We start from the raw sequence: 20,267 nt of genomic DNA on the forward strand, positions 1-20,267 counted from the left end.
AAAGAGACTTTCAGGGCCCCTCAGCTATGCCATGGAGGTATAGGTCTTCTCCTGAGTTTCCCGGTTATATCTCTGTCCTCTGGTGTCCCTCCCTGTTGCTGCTCCAGATTCTGAGGGTAGTAGCAATGGAGACTCAGAGTTGAACTTGGTGAGTCTCTGGGGAGTCCTTTCCTCCCTTCAGCTGTCCCCTTGTTGGTGGAGCAGACTGGAGGTGGTGTCTCCACTGACAAACTATCGAACTGTTAGCAGTCACTTAATCTCTCCTTAGGCCCCTCTCTCCTCTCTGTCACCAGCCACGCGTGTTTGTACTCACGGGTGATTTACTGGGTTCCTGTGGTCATTCTAGTCCTGTCTTGTTTCGGTCCGGGTGGTCTCCTTTGGTATTCCTAGTTGATCCGGGAGAGGAGAAGAGAGGAAGGAGAGGAGAGAAAGCGATCTCCTGCTCGTAGCTTTGCCTCCGGAAGTTGAATCCGCCCTTGGTGTTTTATTGTTGTAGTTATTGTTGTTGGATAGGACAGAGAGAAATGGAGAGAGGAGGGGAAGACAGAGAGGGAGAGAGAAAGACAGACACCTGCAGACCTGCCCCACCACCTGTGAAACAATTCCCCTGCAGGTGGGGAGACGGGGTCTCGAACCAGGATCCTTATGCCACTTCTTGTGCTTTGTGCCATGCTGGTTAACCTGCTGCGCTACCACCCGACTTCCTCTGAACCCTTTCTTAACAAATGTTTTTCTAGGCTAGAGAGATAACTTACTAGGTAGTGTGTGTGCTTTGCTCTATGTGTGACCCAGGTTCAAGTCCCCGCACCACATGGGAGTTGCTATAGCATTGGGGGAATCTGTATTGCTATATAGTGTCTCTTCTCATTTTTTTCCCTTGCTTTTTATTGCTGTAGTTATTATTGATGTCGTTGGATAGGACAGAGAGAAATGGAGAGAGATGGGGAAGACAGAGAGAGGGAGAGAAGATAAGACACCTGCAGACCTGCTTCACCGCCTGTGAAGCCACTCCCCCGCAGGTGGGGAGCCGGGGGCTCAAACTGGGATCCTTACGCCGGTCCCCGCTCTTTGAGCATGTGTGCTTAACCCGCTGCACTACCACCTGACTCCCACTGTCTCTGATTTTCTATCTATCTGAATGAAAAAGTGGCCTGGGAGTAAAGAAATTGCACGTGTGATGCTCTAGTTAAAAACAAAAAAAAAAGCATGAGGGGGCCGCCAGGTGGTAGCGCAGTGGGTTAAGTGCACATGGCTGGGAGCGCAAGGAACAGAGTAAGGATTCTAGTTCAAGCCCCTGACTCCCCACCTGCAGGGGCGTCGCTTCACAGGCGGTGAAGCAGGTCTGTAGGTGTCTATCTTTCTCTCTCCCTCTGTCTTCCCCTCCTCTGTCAATTTCTCTCTGTCCTATCCAACAACAGCAGCAATAACAATAATAACAACAGGGGCAACAAAAATGGGGGGAAATGGCCTTCAGTTGCCATGGATTTATAGTGCAGGCACCAAGCCCCAGCGATAACCCTAGATGCAAAAATATATGTATTGTCATATGATCATTATTTACTCCCAATTCCACTCCACTATTGCCCTGGTCTGATATAATCTCAGCTAACAAAAAAGTGTGTGGGGTCACACACACACAATTATAGTATGTATAAATATACCTCATGGTGTTTATGCTCCTATGGGCATATATCTGGATATAATGTCTTTATTTTACAAAAATGGACTTTGTGTGTGGTTTTGTGCCTACACATTTTACTTAGTATTTCTTTTTTTAAGCAAGTTTTTTTTCTTGTTTAATTAATTGATTTATTATTGGATAGAGACAAGAGATAAATTGAGAGGGAGGGGAGATAGAGAGGGAAAGAAACAGATAGCCCCACAGCCCTGCTCCACCACTTGCAAAGCTTTCCCCCTTGGGAGTTGGGCGGTAGCGCAGTGGGTTAAGTGCAGGTGGCACAAAACGAAAGGACCGGCATAAGGATCCTGGTTTGAGCCCCCGGCTCCCCACCTGCAGGGGAGTCATTTCACAGGCGGTGAAGCAGGTCTGCAGGTTTCTATCTTTCTCTCCCCCTGTCTTTCCCTCCTCTCTCCATTTCTCTCTGTCCTATATCCAACAACATCAAATAATAACTACAACAACAACAACCAAAAAAAGAGCAAAAGGGAATAAATAAAAACATTTTTTAAAAAAGCTTTCCCCCTTCAGGTGGGGATATGACACATTTCTAGTGGCTGTATGATTAATCCCTGCTTATAGACCTACCTCAGTTGCTATAGTTGCTTCTCCTTTTGTTGGATTATTTAGATAGTTTCACAAAAGTTACACTACCGCTAATATACTTGCAGTTGATTTGGAAATTTTACAGTACAGCTATTGAACAGGGAGATTATTCCTCTCACTGCATTCTCTGACCTTTTGGGGCAAGGGGAAGAGTGACTTGTTAACAGGCTTGTGTTCTCTTTTCTCATGCCCAGCAAGTGCTGTGAAACTTAACAAACAGCAGACGGACATCGCTGTGAATTGGGCTGGGGGCCTGCACCATGCAAAGAAGTCTGAGGCATCTGGCTTCTGTTACGTCAATGATATCGTCTTGGCCATCCTCGAACTGCTAAAGTATGCCTACCTGGCCTTGTCTCTTGGAGGAGCACCTTAGGCCAGGTTCCCACTTTCCCTTTTCCCCTGGGCTTACTCCCCTAGTTTGCTTTTCCTTGCGGTATGCTGGCTAGGATGTGTTCAGTGAGCATCTCTGACCATCCTCTTGATGGGGTCTTGGTTTGATCTGAGCCCATGGCAAGCTCAGGGGCAGGCGCTGTCAGATCCTGCCTCCAGAGTGTCCATGTGTGGTTGGAGTTGACCCTGGCTATAGAGTAGGAAGATCGAACTTGGTCGGCTTGGCCAGGCCTCTGGAGACACCTTGCCGCTCTTCCACCTTCCTTCAGCCAGTTTCCACGTCTCTGGTGCTTAGAGATACCTGAGGGAGGCAGCCAGCCCGGTAAGCTGGGACCTGGCGCCCTTGGCGCGTCCTGCTCCCAAAGAGCCCCCAGAACCCTGACCCCTTTCTGATCCTAGGTATCACCAGAGAGTGCTGTATATTGACATTGATATTCACCATGGCGATGGCGTGGAGGAAGCCTTCTATACCACAGACCGGGTCATGACCGTGTCCTTTCATAAATACGGAGAGTACTTCCCAGGAACTGGGGACCTACGGGTGAGGACTCCCTTTAGCTCCCACTCAGTTGTCAGCTCTAACTTTCAGGTTTCATGTTACAAAAACCCATTTTCTGTCTATTCTGATACTCAGAATACCATATCCCATCCTGGGAAACTGCTGTGCTCAATTTCTCAACCTTCTTCTGGAAGAAGACACTTAAGGATGGAGACATGGGGAGGGGGGGTCTCTTAGCTCATTGCTTGTCCTTCTTAGCCATGGTTAGGTTGCATTGTACCATTTAGATGTCCCATCTGGCTTGAGTTCTAGGCTAGATAAGTTAGGTTATCTCCCATGAGCTAGGAATTGGGATCTTTATGGTCCATCTCAAGAGTTCTAACATTTTTTTGTTATGCCCCTCCCCTGTATATATGTATTATTTATAAATATATTACATATTTTTTATATTTATCCCCTTTTGTCACCCTTGTTGTTTTATTGTAGAGTTGTTGTTATGGATGTCATCGTTGCTAGATAGGACAGAGAGAAATGGAGAGAGGAGGGGAAGACGGGGGAGAGAAAGACACCTGCAGGCCTACTTCACCGCCTGTGAAGCAACGCCCCTGCAGGTGGGGAGCTGGGACTCGAACCAGGATCCTTATGCTGGTCCTTGCGCTTTGTGGCACATGCACTTAACCCACTGTGCTACCGCCCATCTCCCTACGTATTTATTTTTAATGACAGAAAGATACACACAGAGAGCTTCCAGAGCACTGCTCAGCTCTGGCTTATGGTGGTGCTGGGAATTAAACCTAGGACTTTGGAGCCCCTGGCAGGACAGTCTTTTGCATAATCACTGTGCTGTCTCCCCAGCCCCCACCTTCCCCTTTTGATCATCTGACAGACCCTTCCAGAAAAGTACTTGAAATTCTGGACCCGATAGTACCGTTAGTAGATACCTCCTTTATTTAATCCCATTCATGGACCTCAGGATAAAAACCCTTCAAAGCTATTTTTTTTGAACCAGTCTGTTTAATTAGCATAAATACAATGAAAATAGCCACTTGGTCATGCCATTAACCCCATACATGAAAAAGTGACAATTAAATCAGTTGTTTGCTATGGCAAACAGTAATAGTGTTTATAAGGATTCAGGCGATGGTATACCTGGTTAAGCGCACACCTTACAGTGTGCACAGACTCAGGTTTAAGACTCTGGTCACCACCTGAAGTGGGAAAGCTTCACTAGTGAAGTAGGGCTACAGGTGTCTCTTTCCCTCTATCTCCCTCTTCCCTCTCAATTTCTGTCTCTACCAATAATAAATAAAGATTAAGAAAAAAAAGTAGTGGTCCGAGAGGTGGCACGGTGGCTAAGGCACTAGACTCTCAAGCATGAGGTCCTGAGTTTGATCCCCGGCAGCACATGTACCAGAGCGGTGGCTGGTTCTTTCTCTCCTCCTGTCTTTCTCATGAATAAATAAATTCTTTAAAGAAAAAAAAAAGTAATAGTGTTTATAATTTTGAAGAACTTTTCCCTTTCTGCTTCTTATCCATACTTCTCTTTTTTTAAAGAAAAATTATTTATTTATTTATTAATGAGAAACATAGGATGAGAAAGAGCCAGACATCACTCTAGTACATGTGCTGCCGGGGATTGAACTGAGGACCTCATGCTTGAGAGTCCGATGCTTTATCCACTGCGCCACCTCCGGGACCACTCTTTTTTTTTTACTTACTATTTATTTTCTTCTTTTGTTGCCCTTGTTTTTTATTGTTGTAGTTATTACTGATTTTGTCGTTGATAGATAGGACAGAGAGAAATAAATGGAGAGAGGGGAAGACAGAGAGGGGAAGAGAAAGACACCTGCCGACCTGCTTCACCACTTGTGAAGCATCCCCTGCAGATGGGAAGCCAGGGGCTCGAACCGGGATCCTTATGCTTGTCCTTGTGCTTTGCGCCACCTGCACTTAACCTACTGCACTATTGCCCTACTCCCCCTCAAAAAAGATTTTATTTATTCATGAAAAAAAGGAAGAGAGAGAGAGAGAAAGAACCAGCCATCACTCTGGTACATGTGCTGCTGGGGATTGCTTATGTATCCAGTGCTTTATCTACTGTGGCACTTCCCGGACCACGCATCCATACCTCTCTAAAGGAAAGTAGATGATGGAGGAATGAGCAGTAAAGCTCTCTTGTTAATGGCGGTGGTGGTTATTCCTGTGACCCAGTCATTTCTTTCTTTATTATTGTATAAAGACAAAGAGAAATTGAGAGAGGAAAGGGAGATAGAGAGGAAGAGAGACAGACACTTGCAGCCCTGCTTCACCACTTGTGAAGCTTTCCCCCTGCAGGTGGGGACCAGGGACTTGAACCTGGGTCCTTGCACACTGTAATGTGAGCACTTAACCAGGTGCGCCACCACCTGGCCCCCTACCCAGTCATTTCTAACCCAACCCAAAAGTAGAGATCTTGAATTATAAGGCAGATTATTCAATGTCTTGGTCTGAGTGCAAGCTCAGTGGTGTGTTCAGGGTGTGAGCTGGACTTGCCAGACAGGAGAGTGGTACTAACCAAGGTATCCTGCCCTGTCCCTGGTCTACCTCATCGACTCAGATGGTCTCTTGCAGTACCAGTGCTTCTTAGAACTGCTGCTTCCCAGCTCCTATCCTTGAACTTCCTTATAGCTTCATCTATTTATTTTAATGTCACATATATATATGTATATATTTATTTCCCTTTTGCTTGTAGTTATTATTGTTGTTATTGATGTTGTTGTTGTTGGATAGGACAGAGAGAAATGGAGAGAGGAGGGGAAGAGAGAGGGGGAGAGAGAAAGATAGACACCTGTAGACCTGCTTCACCACCTGTGAAGCGACTCCCCTGCAGGTGGGGAGCTGGGGGCTCGAGCCAAGATCCTTACTCCGGTCCTTGTGCTTTGCACTGTGTGCACTTAACCTGCTTCACTACCACCCGACTCCCTGTTTTAATGTCCTTCTTGATTAGGATATTGGTGCTGGCAAAGGAAAGTATTATGCTGTTAATTACCCTCTCCGAGATGGGATTGATGATGAGTCCTATGAAGCCATTTTTAAGCCGGTAAGTAACTTCTCTAACCACCTGGAATACAGATGGGGGTGGTCTAAGGAGGATGAATTAAATAGCAAGGCAGCTCCATTTTATCTCAAGGATCTTTGGCTGAGATGTGTTTCAGCCCTGGGTTGCATGCAGTGTTGTCATTTAGAAGAACAAAATCCATCCAAATACCCAGTGATGTTATCTATGGGCCGGACCATCTATTAGATACCAGAATATGTCATATATGATCGGTGCCCCTGAAGTTCTCAGGCTGTGGCACGGGTGACAAGCACTGGCCGAACAGAAGAATGGGACACACACCTGGGCTAGGGGAAGGGTGATAGAGTGGTCAGAGATAATTTTACAGTGGTGGTGACATTTGAAGTAGACCTTGAAATATGAGGAGTTACTTATATGAAGGAGGTAGGAACTGAAAGGAAGGCCTGACATTCAGCAGAGGGAACAGTATGGAGATACTGAGGGGCCATTAAGATGTAAGAGACGGTTGTTTAAGGATGTGGCAGGAAACATATGCAGGGGTTAGTATTTCAAAAGGGGCCTCGCTTGCAATGCTAAGTAGTTAAATATCTCCACCTGAAAGCAGCCAAGAATCGATAACTAGAATGTTAACCCAACCAGGTCAGGTAGTCACTGAGCAAACATCAAAAATCTATACTAAGCACCTTGCACTAAGGGCAAGAGCCACCTTAGTTGTGGTCTCTGTTCTCAGCAGCGTAAGACTCACAGCTTCCAAGAGCTAATGAGTATAACAGATGCAGCCAAAGGTGAGAAAGACTTTCTAGAGGAGGTGCTGCTGGAATTTGGGCAGTGAAAGAAAGGGAAAGATCAGGAAGCTGGTAAGATGATTCTAGGTTCAGGGTTATTAGGGGGTAGAAAGGCTCTTGGTGACCTTTTCAAATTGGCAGATTGAAACCCAAAGCGGGAAAAGATGAGAACCCCCAGTGAGACTCCCTTCTCTCTACCACCCAGCTGAGGAGGAGCAGAGTAGATTGATGACGAAGAATGTCATCAATCTACTTTCTAGCCCTAAATCTCGAATAAATCTCCTTGATTTTGCTTAGTGACCAGTGGGTGTTCTTCTAGGTCATGTCCAAAGTAATGGAGATGTTCCAACCTAGTGCGGTCGTCTTACAGTGTGGCTCTGACTCCTTGTCCGGAGATCGGTTAGGTTGCTTCAATCTGACTATCAAAGGTGAGAGAAGGTGGGGTGTGGCGGGTATGGGGGGGTAAGTCTTGCTGGATGCTGCTCTAACCCAGCCCCCCATCTCCCACCAAAGGGCACGCCAAGTGTGTGGAATTTGTCAAGAGCTTCAACCTACCTATGCTGATGCTGGGGGGAGGCGGCTACACTATCCGTAATGTTGCTCGGTGCTGGACTTACGAAACTGCTGTGGCCCTGGATACAGAGATCCCCAATGGTAATAGCTGCTGGGCCTGGTTGGGCTGGGCAGAGTTGGGAGTTGGTGTATTCTCAAGTTTATAGCCTCTTCCCCATTGATGAGTGACCTCTTCTGATACTAGGCACTAATTTTCTTGCATACCCTTATGATTGACAGAATATCACCACCAGTTTTTTCCTGAGTCCTTTTTGACGCTTACCCCTCTGTCCTGTTTCTCGTCTGGGCAAAATTATCAGCAGGAATTTGTACTCTATAGTCTAACTGGACTAGTGAGTTAAGGAGTACTGCTTTCAGTGCTCACTGTCCAATTTTTTCTTCTTTCTTTTTTTTTTAAGATCTTATTTATTTATTCATGAAAAAGGAGGAAAGAGAAAGAACCAGCTGTCACTCTGGTACATGTGCTGCTAGGGATTGAACTCGGAACCTCATGCTTAAGAAAGAGTCCAGTGCTTCATCCACTGTGCCACCTTCTGGACCACACAGTTATCTATTTTTACACCAAAATAAAGGTTGAAATCCTTTAAACAGTAGGGGTAGATAGCATAATGGTTATGCAACGAAACTCATGCTTGAGCCTCCAAAGTCTCAGGTTCAGTCCCCCACACCACCATAAGCCAGAGCTGAGTAGTGCTTTGTGAGAGAGAGAGAGAGAGAGAGAAATCCTGTAGACATCCAGGTTTTACCGTATCTTGGAGGCATTCTTCTTTGTCAGATAGACAAATTGATCCTAGATAACCATTATGTTTTCTCAGGGGTCTCATCACAGACAAGTCTTTTGACTTTCTTGTTCCCTGTCCCAATCAGAACTTCCATACAATGACTACTTTGAATACTTTGGCCCGGATTTCAAACTTCACATCAGTCCTTCCAATATGACTAACCAGAACACGAATGAGTACCTGGAAAAGATCAAGTGAGTATATCCTTAGACACACATTAGTTGAACATTCTAAGCTGTGGCTTGACCTTGACAAGAACCCAGTTACCCTCTACCACTGGTCACAGACAACGACTGTTTGAGAACCTGAGAATGCTGCCCCATGCACCTGGGGTCCAGATGCAGGCCATTCCTGAGGATGCCATCCCCGAGGAGAGCGGGGATGAGGATGAAGAGGATCCCGACAAGCGCATCTCTAGTAAGACAGATCTTGGGGGGCTGTACTTCCCTCTACCCTTCCTGGTGCCACATTCCCCTCAAGTTTTCCGAGATTAACCAAGTCCCAGTGCCTCTGGCAACAGTTTAAAGCATTCTCTCCCAAGATCTCTCTCTCTCTCTCGGTCTTGGAGAACAAGAGGGGACACCCCTGAGATAAAGAATCTCCTGCTCTCATCCATGTTTTCCATTGCCCCCAGTCTGTTCCTCTGACAAACGTATTGCCTGCGAGGAAGAGTTCTCTGACTCTGATGAGGAGGGAGAGGGGGGCCGCAAGAATGCTTCCAACTTCAAGAAAGCCAAGAGAGTCAAAACAGAAGATGAAAGAGAGAAAGAGCCAGAAGAAAAGAAAGGTGGGTTTGGGTTGTGGCTGGACTTGGGTCTTGAACCCCAAGCCCTAAAGGGTGATGAGTCTATGTAGGGCACTGGGAGGAGGGAGCCGATTCAGACCCTGCCAACAGCTTTTGTGGAGCTCTTTCTGAGCTCCTTGGGCTTTTCAGTGGCTCCCAGAAATGGCAGGGCCCACAAAAGAATGAAACTTGAGTCATCTCCATTGGCTGATTGAGCCCTGCCAGCCTCCAGAGGAGCCAAACATGCCTAGGCTCCCTGCAGCCAGGAGCATGGCTCTCACATACCACCCAAGCCCCCCACACACACACACCCCCACTTCACCCCAGTTTCCCAGGGGGCTGCCTCCACCCACCTGCTTCAAGCTGTAGCAGGCTGGGAAACCGGTCTGACCCGTTTATTCTCTACTGGTCTCTTGGGAAGGAAGACTAGGTAGGGATGGGCTTTTCTCGCTTATGCCAGATGAGCTGTAGAGTTGAGGAATGAGCTTTAGGATAAGTGAACATCACCAGGACCTTTCCAGAGGGGCGGCTTTTGGCTATCTCTGCATTCTTATGTTCTAGAAGTCGTGGAAGAGGAGAAAACCGAGGAGAAGCAAGAAGCCAAAGGGTGAGGAAGGAGCTGTCAGCCATGTCCCCTTTGCCCTGCCACACTGAGAGGAAAGGCACAGGACAGCTGGAGCAGCTTACAAAGGCTCCTTTCAGGGGCCAGTCTATAGATGTCTGCAGAGTTGGGAAACCCCCTTCGTAGTCACCTGGGTAGCCAGGGTCCTGTGGAAGTCACTGGACCCACATTCAGGATGTCTTGGGCGACTCACCTCATACCAGTCTCTGCTCTCTCCACAGGGTGAAGGAGGAGGTCAAGTTGGCCTGAGCTGACCTTCAGTGCTGGCATGTTGCCAAACTCCCCACCTTTCTCCCACAACCCCTCAAAAGTTTTATATTTTCTATTTCTGTGTATTTATATAAAACTATATTAAATATAAACAACCCCCCAGGGACTAGACAGGAAACAGGGCTTGAGCTGAGCCCAGGGTGTACACGCTGGGTGAGCTCATCTAGTAGCTGCCTTGCCACACCTCCCCCACTTGTGAATTTTGATCTAGCCACGGTTGTTGGATCTGGGTGGAAGGGATATTCTTAAGCAGCCATAGAACCAAATTCTGAAATGCCAAGTGCCTGCCTAGTAGCTTTGGGGGAGTGAGTGCCCTTATGAGCATTCTAGAAGGGATGTTTGGATCTTCAGGGAATCCCTTATCCTATGCAGGCTGGCTCCTTAAGGCAATAAACCGTGTTTAGGTTAGTTCTATTCTCTTAGCTTTCTCCGCTAAGGAACTCCCTCTGTCCTCCCCCATTTCTACAGGTGGAGATTGGTAGGTTGTTTTCCTCTTTTGAGATACTATTTTCATTTTTTTGAGAATCTTTGTAATAAAAATGGTACATTTTTAGACCTTCCTGAGCTGTCTCCTAGCACTATCCATGGGTTGATTTCACAGCTCCACTTTCCTAACCTTCGAGGGTCCACAAGGACGAACCCTCCTTAACAACTACTGAGTCCCACTTACCAGGCGTTGTAATTCCTCCCCTCAAGGTTTGAGGGTAACGCATCTTCGCACCTCATCCCTGGAAGACCAGTCATTAAAAGCACCACAAAAGGGACAACATTTATTCCTTTTCCAAATGTTACAGTAAAACCAGGTGGAAGAGAATGGTTTTAGCAGTTAGAAAGAAAAAAGTACAAATCTGAAGTTTGGCCATTAAAAGTTATTTACAACAATGGGAGGGGGGGAAAAAAAGACAACAACAAGTTGTTTCACATTACATACCTCCCCACCCCAAAGCCTAATACTTGCTCACCAAGTCAAAAAAGACACAATTGATTCACAAGCTGGAGGTTGGAAATTTGAGTAAGACATTTATAAAAACCTAGACGGGGTAGTGTCCTCCCCAGCCCAGGTGCCACTAGGCACAGCACAAGAGACTAAAAACTCAACAGGGGGAGGAAAGCTGGACAATCAGGGTTTGGGAGTGTAGGCACCCCACATGTGGCTCAGGGGTCTGGGGAGTGGAGTCAACAAAACCTACTTGGAAAAGAATTGGGGAGGAAACCAGCAATTGCCTTCTGCAAGGGCAGGGCGGGGCGGGAGGAGGGCGGGGCAGGAGCATTTCACATCACTAACCTAACTTGGGAAACTGCAAGGGACCATCTTCAACTGGCCTTAGGAGAAAAGCCAAATAAATGGATGATGGGAGAATCCACAGGGAGGAGAGGAAGATAAGGGAACGTGGCTGGGAGGGGGCAACAGCCCCTTCCCTTCTGGGCACAGGAAGGCAGCCAGGGCACCAGGTCCAGGCAGTGACCTCACAAGGACAGCACAGTTTTTGTAGCTTAGAGATCACCCACCTGCCCCCACCCAGCTACTCATTCTGCTCGCTGGCTGGTGTAGGGCCACTCTCAGGCCCCGAGAGAGTAGATGGCTCTGCAGCTTGGGGCCCTGCCTCCTCTTCTGTGTCTCCTCCCTTGGATGTGGAGCCAGCCTCGGCCCCCTTGGCCTGGGGCTCCTGGCTCTCAAGGGTGGCAGCAGCTTTCCCTTCCTGGACAGTGCCTTCCTCACTGCAGGCACCGATCTCCCCCTGCTCCTGCTCTTCCTCTGTGGGTGAGGAGGCTGAGGAGTCACCCCCTCCCTCCTTCCGATTTTTCTTGAAGGACAGGCCACTCAATTTGAAAGGCTTCTTGAAAGAGAATTTTTTCTTCTTCTTGGGGGTCTCCTTGGGGGCGGTGTCCCCTTTGGCCTCAGCGCCCTGGCTAGGGGGTGCGGGTTCGATGGCATCACCAGTGGCCCCGGCTGCCTCTGCTCCGTTCACAGGGGGCGACTCCCCTTCACCTTTGGGGGATAAGTCTCCATTGCTTTTCACGTGGCCGTTCTCCTGCAGGGCAGAAGAGACGGCGATGAGGGCTGGGGCTGGGGCTCTGTTCCCCTCCCCCAGCCCACGTCCTGACCCTTCTCTCAACGGGATCCAGGGATTGTGGCCTCACCCCACACGGACCCCGTCTAACATCGCCCTCCGGGCGCGCAGGCCGCGGCCAGCAGGAGGCGCTGGGGTCCCGGGGCCCCCCACCCGCATCGCCCAGGGCGCGCTCACTGTTGCGCGCAGAACCGCTTGCAGCCGCGGATGCCCGGCAGGCGGGGAGCCGTGCCAACCGATATTGGGCGGGAAGCCGCCTCGGGGCGCTGTTCTCCGTACCTGGACGGCCTATTTTCCCAGCCTCCCGCTTTGTGTGAACGGCCCCCACCCACCTCCGGTTCCCTCCACATTTCCAGTCCCTTCTCCCTCCAACCCCCCAAAAATAAGGCCGTGGGCCCCCGAGGCCGGGTGTGCGGGGCAGTGCCATCCCCTCCCGGCGCCCGCCCCACGGCCCCGGAGCGCCCCCTTGGCGCGGCCCAGCAGCGCCTTTGTTCCCCGCTCGGCGCTCGGGGCGGCCGGGGGGCAGTGCCGGGGGCCGGGGCCGCGAACAAAGAAGGCGGCGGGGCTCGGCCGGCGCCCCCTCCGGCCCCTCCCCTCGCTTCGCACGCGGGGGCTGCGGCGCCGAGAACAAAGGGACCGGGCGGGGGAGGGGGCGCCGCGTGTCCCGGGCCGGACAAAGCGCGCGGCCCCGGCCCAGGGTCCCAGAGGGGGCGAGGCGCGAGCGGCGGGGCCAGGGCGGGCCGTGCCGAGCGCACCCACCTGTCCGTTGGTCTTAGCGGGAGATGCGCCTGCTCCCTCTTCGGCGGTCACGTCGCCCCGGGGAGCCTTGGAGCTCTGGCTGCCCATGATGGGGGTCTGCTGGGGGGCGCCCGGAGCCGCCCAGGGCTCGCGCCACAGGGGAGAGTTCGGTCGAGTCGCCTGGCCCGCAGAGGGGTGGGGCTCGCGCCCTAGGGGGAGGGGTGTCGGGGGGAAACCGAGCTGCACCCCAGCTCCGCACCCGACCCGCTACCTGCACCCGCCGCCGCTCCGCTCCGCGCCAGAATGCCGCCTGCCGCCCGCCAAGCTGCCTATATATATGCGCCCAGAATTGGGGGCGGGGCCGGGCATTTAAATGAGCGCCCAATCGAGGGGCGGAGGCGGGATCAGTCGCGGGTCCCACTTGCATGATGGTGGGCGATGCTGGCGGTCTGGACCCCCCAACCCACAGACTACTCGGGGCAGATGAGGCCCGGTGTGGGAAGGAGAGAGGCGGGTCCTCCCATCGACTTGAGCAGAGGGGGCTTCCTAGAAGAAAAAGGAGAGAGCAGTGGTTTCCTCCTCACCGCCCATTTCTCAGGCTGGACGCCCCAACACCTTGAGTGACCCCATAGCCTGGCAGCCCCTATGAACTCTTTGAAGGGTCCACATGCCCAGACTCGTCAGACGGCTTCTCCTGAACTGCGTTCCAGAAACTATGGTCATAGAAGCCGCAGGGCCCTCTGGGTTTCTGTGCTCCCTCTGGCCAGGACATCTCACAGAGGTCCACCTACCTACATGCCCCATGCCAGCCTGGCATTTCTGACCCGCCGTGGGGTCTGTCTGGTAAAACGTGAGGCTCGTCCATCAACTCTCCTCTCATTCCTTGGTGACCAAGATCAGTGACCTCTCAGACAAGCTCACCCTCCTCCCTCCTGCCTTCAGCCTGCACCCATTTCAAAGCCCCACCTGGGTTGTTCTTGTGACCTTGAAGGTCATCTGTGTCCCCATTTGAAAACTGAGGAGCCTAAAGCTCAGAAATATAATCTGCTTGACTTTTCCTAATACCTCCCCACTGCTCCTCTGCATAAGGGCTCCACAAACAGGCAGAGGAACCCCAAAGATGGAGGAACCCCAAAGACAGGACTCAACCAACTTCAAAACCCTTCATTTCCTGAAAAGTATTGATGAAGCTCCCTCTACACTTTAGATGGTCCCTTGAGGAGAGTCCACACAGTGTCCGAGCCTCTCACCCTGCCCAAGAGTTTGGAGCCTAGATGCTGGTGAGGGAGCCTGGATGCGGGTGGGGTAGGGTAGGGTAGTTCTTATCCCCTGATAGTTCCCTTTCCCCTAGTTCAGCTTGTGGGAACCTCAGAATCTTGGCTGGCCCCAGATACGTGTTTCCAGCTGCAGCTCTCCACCCCCAGGAGGAAGGGGAAAGAGACTGGAGGAAGCAGAGTGTTGCAAAAGCAAGCCAGGGTCCTGCAGAGCTCAGCACATTGCTCCCTCCCTCCCCCTCCTATGAGTAAGGCCTCCTGGGATGTCAGAGGCTATGAGGTGTAGAGATACCCCCAGGGCCTGAGAAATCGGGAATTCCCCACAGATCTGACCAAAGAGGGAGGGACTGAGGTAGCTACTATAATCAACACCTGCTCCTGTATCCTCCATGCCCCTACAGAGACCTCTCAGCTTCATTAGTACCCCCCCCTCCAATTTTATAGTCTGGGACATGAAGTTCAGAAAGGAAGTGTCAAGAGCATATGACAGATACCAATAACTGAGAGTGAGAAAGAGTTAAGAAAGACCTGCTGTGGTCTGTAAGAAACCCCTGGAGGGGGAGTCAGGCGGTAGAGCAGCGCTTTAAGCACACCTGGCTTAAGGATGCTGGTCCGAACCCCCAGCTCCCCACCTGCAGAGGAGTCACTTCAAAGGCGGTGAAGCAAGTGTCTTATCTTTCTCTCCCCCCTCTGTCTCCCCTCCTCTCTTCATTTCTCTCTGTTCTATCCAACAACGACGACATCAATAACAACAACAACAACAATAACTACAACAACAATAAAACAAGGGCAAAAAAAGGGAAAATAAAAAAAAAAAAACAACTCCTTGAGGGGGGTCAAGTGGTGGTGTACCTGGTAAAGTACACATATATATTTTTTTATCTTTACTTATTGGATAGAGACAGCCAGAAGTCGAGAGAAAGGGGGAGATAGGGAGAAAGACAGACACCCGCAGCCCTGCTTCACCACTTATAAAGCTTTCCCCCTGCAGGAGGGGACCAGGGGCTCAAACCTGGTTCCTTGTGCACTGTAACGTGCACTCAACCAGGTGCGCCACCATCCGGGCTATATATATATATATTTTTTAATTTTCCCTTTTGTTGCCCTTTTTTAAAAAAAAATTCCTTTTGTTGCCCTTGTTTTTTATTGTTGTTATTAATGTCATCGTTGTTGGATGGGACAGAGAAAAGGAGAGGGGAGGGGAAGACAGAGAGGGGGAGAGAAAGACAGACACCTGCAGACCTGCTTCACCGGGGGCTCAAACCAGGATCCTTACACCAGTCTTTGCGCTTAGCACCACATGCGCTTAACCCGCTGCACTACCGCCCAACTCCCAGTACACATGTGCTTATGTGTGAGGACATGGGTTCAAATCCCCACCCCCACCTGAAGGGGGGAAGCTTCACAAGAGGAGAGGTGCTGCAGGTGTCTCTGTCTTCCTCCCTATTTCTGTCCCTCTCTCTTTTTTTTCAACCAGAGCACTGCTCAGTTCTGGTTTATGGTAGTGCTGGAGACTGAACCTGGGACTTAGGAGCCTCAGGCATGAGAGTCTGTTTGCATAACCATTAAGCTATCTACCCCTGCCCTCTGTCTGTCTCTTAAAAAAAGAAAAGAAAAAAAGAAAGAAAAGGAGGAAGAGGAGGAGAAGGAAAGGGAGAAAGGCCGTGGAGAGTGCAGAAATCATTATACAGGCACCTAGCTCCAGCAATAGTCTTGGTGGGGGAAAAAATAAATAAGAGTAAGGGAGGGGATTGGATATGGAGCTCTGGGGGTGGGCACTGTGTGGGAATGTACCCCTATTATCCTATAGTGTTGTCAATATTTCCATTTTATAAATGAAATTAAAAATAAGTAAACAGATAAACAAAACTGTGGGAGAACTCTCCCCCCGAGATCTAAGATTGCCTCTTCACAGTGGGAAGCAGGAGGAGAGCTAGTCTGAGGACTGGAAGGTGCGCTCACCCCTGCAGCTCACTGACAGGACAGTGACTTCTCTACCCTCTGCCACTCTGGGACAGCTCTCACCTCTGCTCAGCTACAGCAGAGCACTCATAATGCTGCCAGGCACTGCCTGCACTGGCTGACAGGGTTCAGACAGAGGGTGTGTGAACCCTGAAGAAATTGGGGTCAATTCAGTGTTGATCCCACAGCTTTGATTTAGAGAAGTTGCCCCATAGTAACAGGAAGCAAACATGCCTAGGTGATCTTCGGGGAAGGGAGAATCATCAGGACCCAGAGTCCCAGAGGAAGCCTGGCCCCCAAGATGACCCCCACTACCCCCTACCCACTAGACAGAGGCAGGGAACGAGGTGCATGGGAACCCAATCTCTCAGTCAAATCAGGTCCCCTTTTGGAAAAGGAAAGAGGCTTGGATTGCTGGGGGTGGGGTGGGGGCCTTGGGGGGTGGAGAGAGCAGCCCCCATGTCCTCCTCCATCCACATAGTGCTCCTTCCTCCCCAGCTGCTGCCAGCCCAGACAATGTGTCCATTGTTCTGTGTCTCCAGGGGCCTGTGTGCAACTGTGTGTGTCTGTTTCTCTGTGTGACTACTGCTCTGTAGCTCTGTATGAGACTTGGTGACTGTGTGTGTCCAGTTGTGTATGTTCCTGGTTATGTGAGTCTGCACCTTGGTTTGGGTATGTGTACTTAGGGTGAGAGAGGCTTGGTGATTTCCAGAGACTCTGAGACTTTCTGGGTATGTTCCAAGCAAGATTGTGTGTTGGTGACTGTATCTGAGTGTGACTGAGGGGTGTGTGTGTGTGTGTGTGTGTGTGTGTGTGTGTGTGTGTGTGTAAAAAGAGGGGCAACTCCATGTTTGAGTGGGTGGCTGTGGTGGTCAAAACTTTTGAGTTACAAGATTTGAGCCAGGACCACAGTGGCAGGAAATAGAATAGGGTGACTCTGGAATGAATAGGGAATGGGAGCCGCAGAGACTAGATACCCAGTGTTTTTCATACATTTCCACCATCTCAGTTCAGAGGTGAAGGCTCAGACCCTGGTTCTGGCCAGAGATACTTCAGGACTCCCCTGGAGAAAAGAGACTTGATTTCTTTAACCTGGAACCTCCAGAGAGAGACAGAACAAGGCTAGAGTTAGAAGCATGGCAGCAGAGAACACGACCCCCCATAATGGAGGGGGGTGCAGATTGGGGTAGATGCCACATGTGGTGGAAGTGGTTAGAGGTGAGCACTAGTAGAGAGACCTGCATATGTGAAGGCTGTGAGGCAGGAGGGGACCACAGAGAGCAGTAGAGACCTCAGGAACAGTGTCTTGGCACGGCCCTAGGGTATCCATCTTTCTCAGGACCCTGACCTTAGCTAGCCCCGTCTGCCTCCACCTATTCTGTAACTATGAATCAGTCCTCTCTCCTCCCCAGGCCTCAGTTTGTTCATCTATACAGTCACAAGTTGGTCTCCATGATTCATACTCAAACTAGAGTTTCTTCTGCTCACAGAGACAAAAGGTGAGTCAAGCTGGGTCCCTGCTTTCAGGGGTTTCCCATTTCTTTGCCCTAATGAAGAAGAAAGAGCCAGGCCTCAGGCAGGAGAGAGACCTCTGAGTTGGCCAGAGGATGAAGGGAAAACTAAAGGCAGGCAGGACAAAATGAAGACAGCAAATGACCTGTGAGGGTGATGACGGAAGGAGAGGCCTAGTCCAGAGCAACGTCTGGGAGTAGGGTGGGATGAAAAGGTGATCGTATTGTTTCTGTTTTGGGGGTGAAAACTGGCAAAGTGGATCCAGTGACAGAAACAGGACATCAGTGGGAAAAAAAGAACTTGAGAGGAAGTTGCTGAAACTAGCCATGTTGAATTTGAGGTACGCAAGGAGCCCTGAAGGGGGGAGGGGGCATCCAAGAGGCTTCAGCACGTAGGCATGCGATCATGTTTCCTGAGCCAAAGGCCAGGGCCCTGAGTCTGGCTAGTGACCTTACAGGGACAACAGACAGAAGGCTTTAAGTCTGTACTGACCCCAGGAAATCTGTGATTGCTAGTGTGAGGGTAACTGGAACCAGGCAGTTCATGGGGTCACCCGGGAAGTATGAGGGCAGTGTGGAACACTGCCATTGGAGGGGCAGGCAGCAAGAGAGGCCCAGGAAGGAGCCCGGCAGGGAGGTAATAAAGAGGAAACACCCTAGGGGAGAGAACCATGGAGATCCTTGACCACAAGGGAGTGTTTTTAAACAGCAAGAATGCCCAACCATCATAGTAGTCATCATTGCCGCTGACGTCGATTCCATGCCAACTGTATGTCAAGCTCTGTGCCAGCTGTTTTCCCTACATTCTCTCACACCCTAGTGAGATGTGTACCAGTATTGTTCTCATTTACAGAGGAGGAAGCAGAGCCAGTGAGGCAAGGCATTGGTGTGAGTAGGAGAGGGGGAGATCAGGAGAGAGAAAAGTGGTCTTCAAGAGCCTGAGGAACATGCTGAAGCTGGGATCACCTGGAACCATCCACAGAAGGATCTGGTGTTTGTGGTCAAGGAGGAGCAGGTCAGGATGTTGGTCAGAAGAAGCCAAGCAATCAGAGTCAGGACACCAGGGGCCTGGCACCCCAAAAGCCATAGACATGCTAGGTTTTGGCTTCATGTTAGTCAGACACGCAGCCTCCTTATACCTTGAACCAAGGTCTGGTTACTGGGACACCTTAGGAACCTTTTTATATATATATATATATATATATATATATTTTATTTATTTATTGAATAGAGACAGCCAGACGTTTAGAGGAAGGGGGAGATGGAGACAGACACCTGCAGCCCTGCTTTACCACTTGTGAAGCTTTCCTCCTGCAGGTGGGGCCCAGGGCTTGAACCTGGGTCCTTGTGCACTGTAATGTTTATGCTCAACCAGGTATGCCACCGGTGGACCCCACTTTAGGGAATCTTCACTGGGACCACTATCCAACCAGGCCTCAAATCATAAGGGGACAGGGACTTATTTATTTATTTATTTATTTTTATCAGAGCATTGCTCAGCTCTGATTTGTGGTAGTCCAGAGATTTAAACTTGAGACTTCAGAACTACAGACATGAAAGTCTTTGGCATAACCATAGCATAGATTATCTCACATCATCCAAGGACAGGGATTCTAAAAGTCCGTTTTCAGAGTTTTAGTTTCCTGAGCGTGACGTGTGTGTGTGTGTGTGTGTGTGTGTGTGTGTGTGTGTGTGTGTGTGGTGGTTGAGTAAACTGGACACAGCCCAGCCACTATCTAATAGAGTTAGTTGTCTCTCTGGGGCTAGATTGTCCTAATAGCAAAGAAGTGTGTAATCCCAGCTCTCTGCCTATCTCCCCCAAGCTTGATCAGGTCATCAGAAATTCAACCCAACCATTCTAAGCTCTCTTGAAACTCTCCCTTCCCCTCCCCTCTTCCCAACTTTCAGTTTCTTTTCTTTTCTTCTCTCTTTTTAAAATGCTGTGCCAGAAATGAATCAAGGGTATTACAACTGCTGTTGAATGGCCTCTCTAGCCTGATTTAAAAAAAAATAATAGAAGGATTTATTTATGTGAGAAAGAACCAGAGCACCATCATTCTGGCACATGTGATGCTAGGGATTGAACTTAATGCTTTTAATTCCAACACGTAACCACTCTGTCATTTCCTAGGATACCCTGGTCCAATTTTTCATTCATTCATTCTCTCTTTTTTTTTTTTTTTTTGAGAAAGAGACATAGAGAAAGGAGAGTGGTCTGAGAGACTGTCCCAGAAGGAGGTGCATTAAATATAGATAGCATTGGGCTCTCCAGCTCAATCCCTGGCAGCATATGTACCAGAGTGATGTCTGGTTCCTTCTCTCTCTGTCTGTCTTCTTCATGAATAAATAAATAAATAAATAAATAAACAAACAAAATTTTAAAAAAGAAAAAAGAGAGACACCACAGGTCCTACATTCATGGAGGTCCCCCAAGGCTGTCTCTGTTGCTCCCTTGTAGTGCTGGGATTTGAACTCTAGGTTTCACACACAGCAAGGCACTTGTTCTACTGTGTAAACTAGCTTCCAGCCCTCAGTTTCTTTTCAGATCCTGGGGGAGAGGAGGCCAAATCAGTAGAAGGTGGATTGCTGACAACTTTCCAACTGAAATCCCCCACTTAGGGAAAGTCCCTCTAAAAAGGAAACTGAAGCTTTTTCCTAGTTCA

The 20,267-nt window shown here is 49.6% G+C and overlaps 2 protein-coding genes across 3 annotated transcripts in view; one reads left to right on the forward strand and one right to left on the reverse strand.

Moving 5' to 3' along the window:
• HDAC1 (histone deacetylase 1) overlaps positions 1-10,607 on the forward strand; it is a 58,969-nt gene extending 48,362 nt beyond the window's left edge. For both annotated transcript variants that reach the window (XM_007523259.3, XM_016188214.2), the window contains 10 exons: positions 2,479-2,617; positions 3,074-3,215; positions 6,160-6,252; positions 7,336-7,444; positions 7,530-7,670; positions 8,457-8,565; positions 8,658-8,788; positions 9,006-9,158; positions 9,717-9,762; positions 9,999-10,607. In XM_007523259.3, the coding sequence (XP_007523321.1) occupies positions 2,479-2,617; positions 3,074-3,215; positions 6,160-6,252; positions 7,336-7,444; positions 7,530-7,670; positions 8,457-8,565; positions 8,658-8,788; positions 9,006-9,158; positions 9,717-9,762; positions 9,999-10,026 (1,091 nt within the window). In that variant the 3' untranslated portion in view covers positions 10,027-10,607. The remainder of the gene's footprint in view (positions 1-2,478; positions 2,618-3,073; positions 3,216-6,159; positions 6,253-7,335; positions 7,445-7,529; positions 7,671-8,456; positions 8,566-8,657; positions 8,789-9,005; positions 9,159-9,716; positions 9,763-9,998) is intronic.
• Positions 10,608-10,804: 197 nt separating this feature from the next.
• Positions 10,805-13,193, reverse strand: MARCKSL1 (MARCKS like 1). Its single transcript, XM_007523258.2, has 2 exons — positions 12,879-13,193; positions 10,805-12,080 (listed from the first exon to the last, which is right to left on the reverse strand). The coding sequence occupies exons 1-2, from the start codon at positions 12,963-12,965 to the stop codon at positions 11,571-11,573; spliced, it is 597 nt and encodes a 198-aa protein (XP_007523320.1). The 5' UTR covers positions 12,966-13,193; the 3' UTR covers positions 10,805-11,570.
• Between the last annotated feature and the right edge of the window lie 7,074 nt (positions 13,194-20,267).

This window comes from Erinaceus europaeus, chromosome 13 (assembly GCF_950295315.1).
Source record: "Erinaceus europaeus chromosome 13, mEriEur2.1, whole genome shotgun sequence".
Taxonomy (NCBI): Eukaryota; Metazoa; Chordata; class Mammalia; order Eulipotyphla; family Erinaceidae; genus Erinaceus; species Erinaceus europaeus.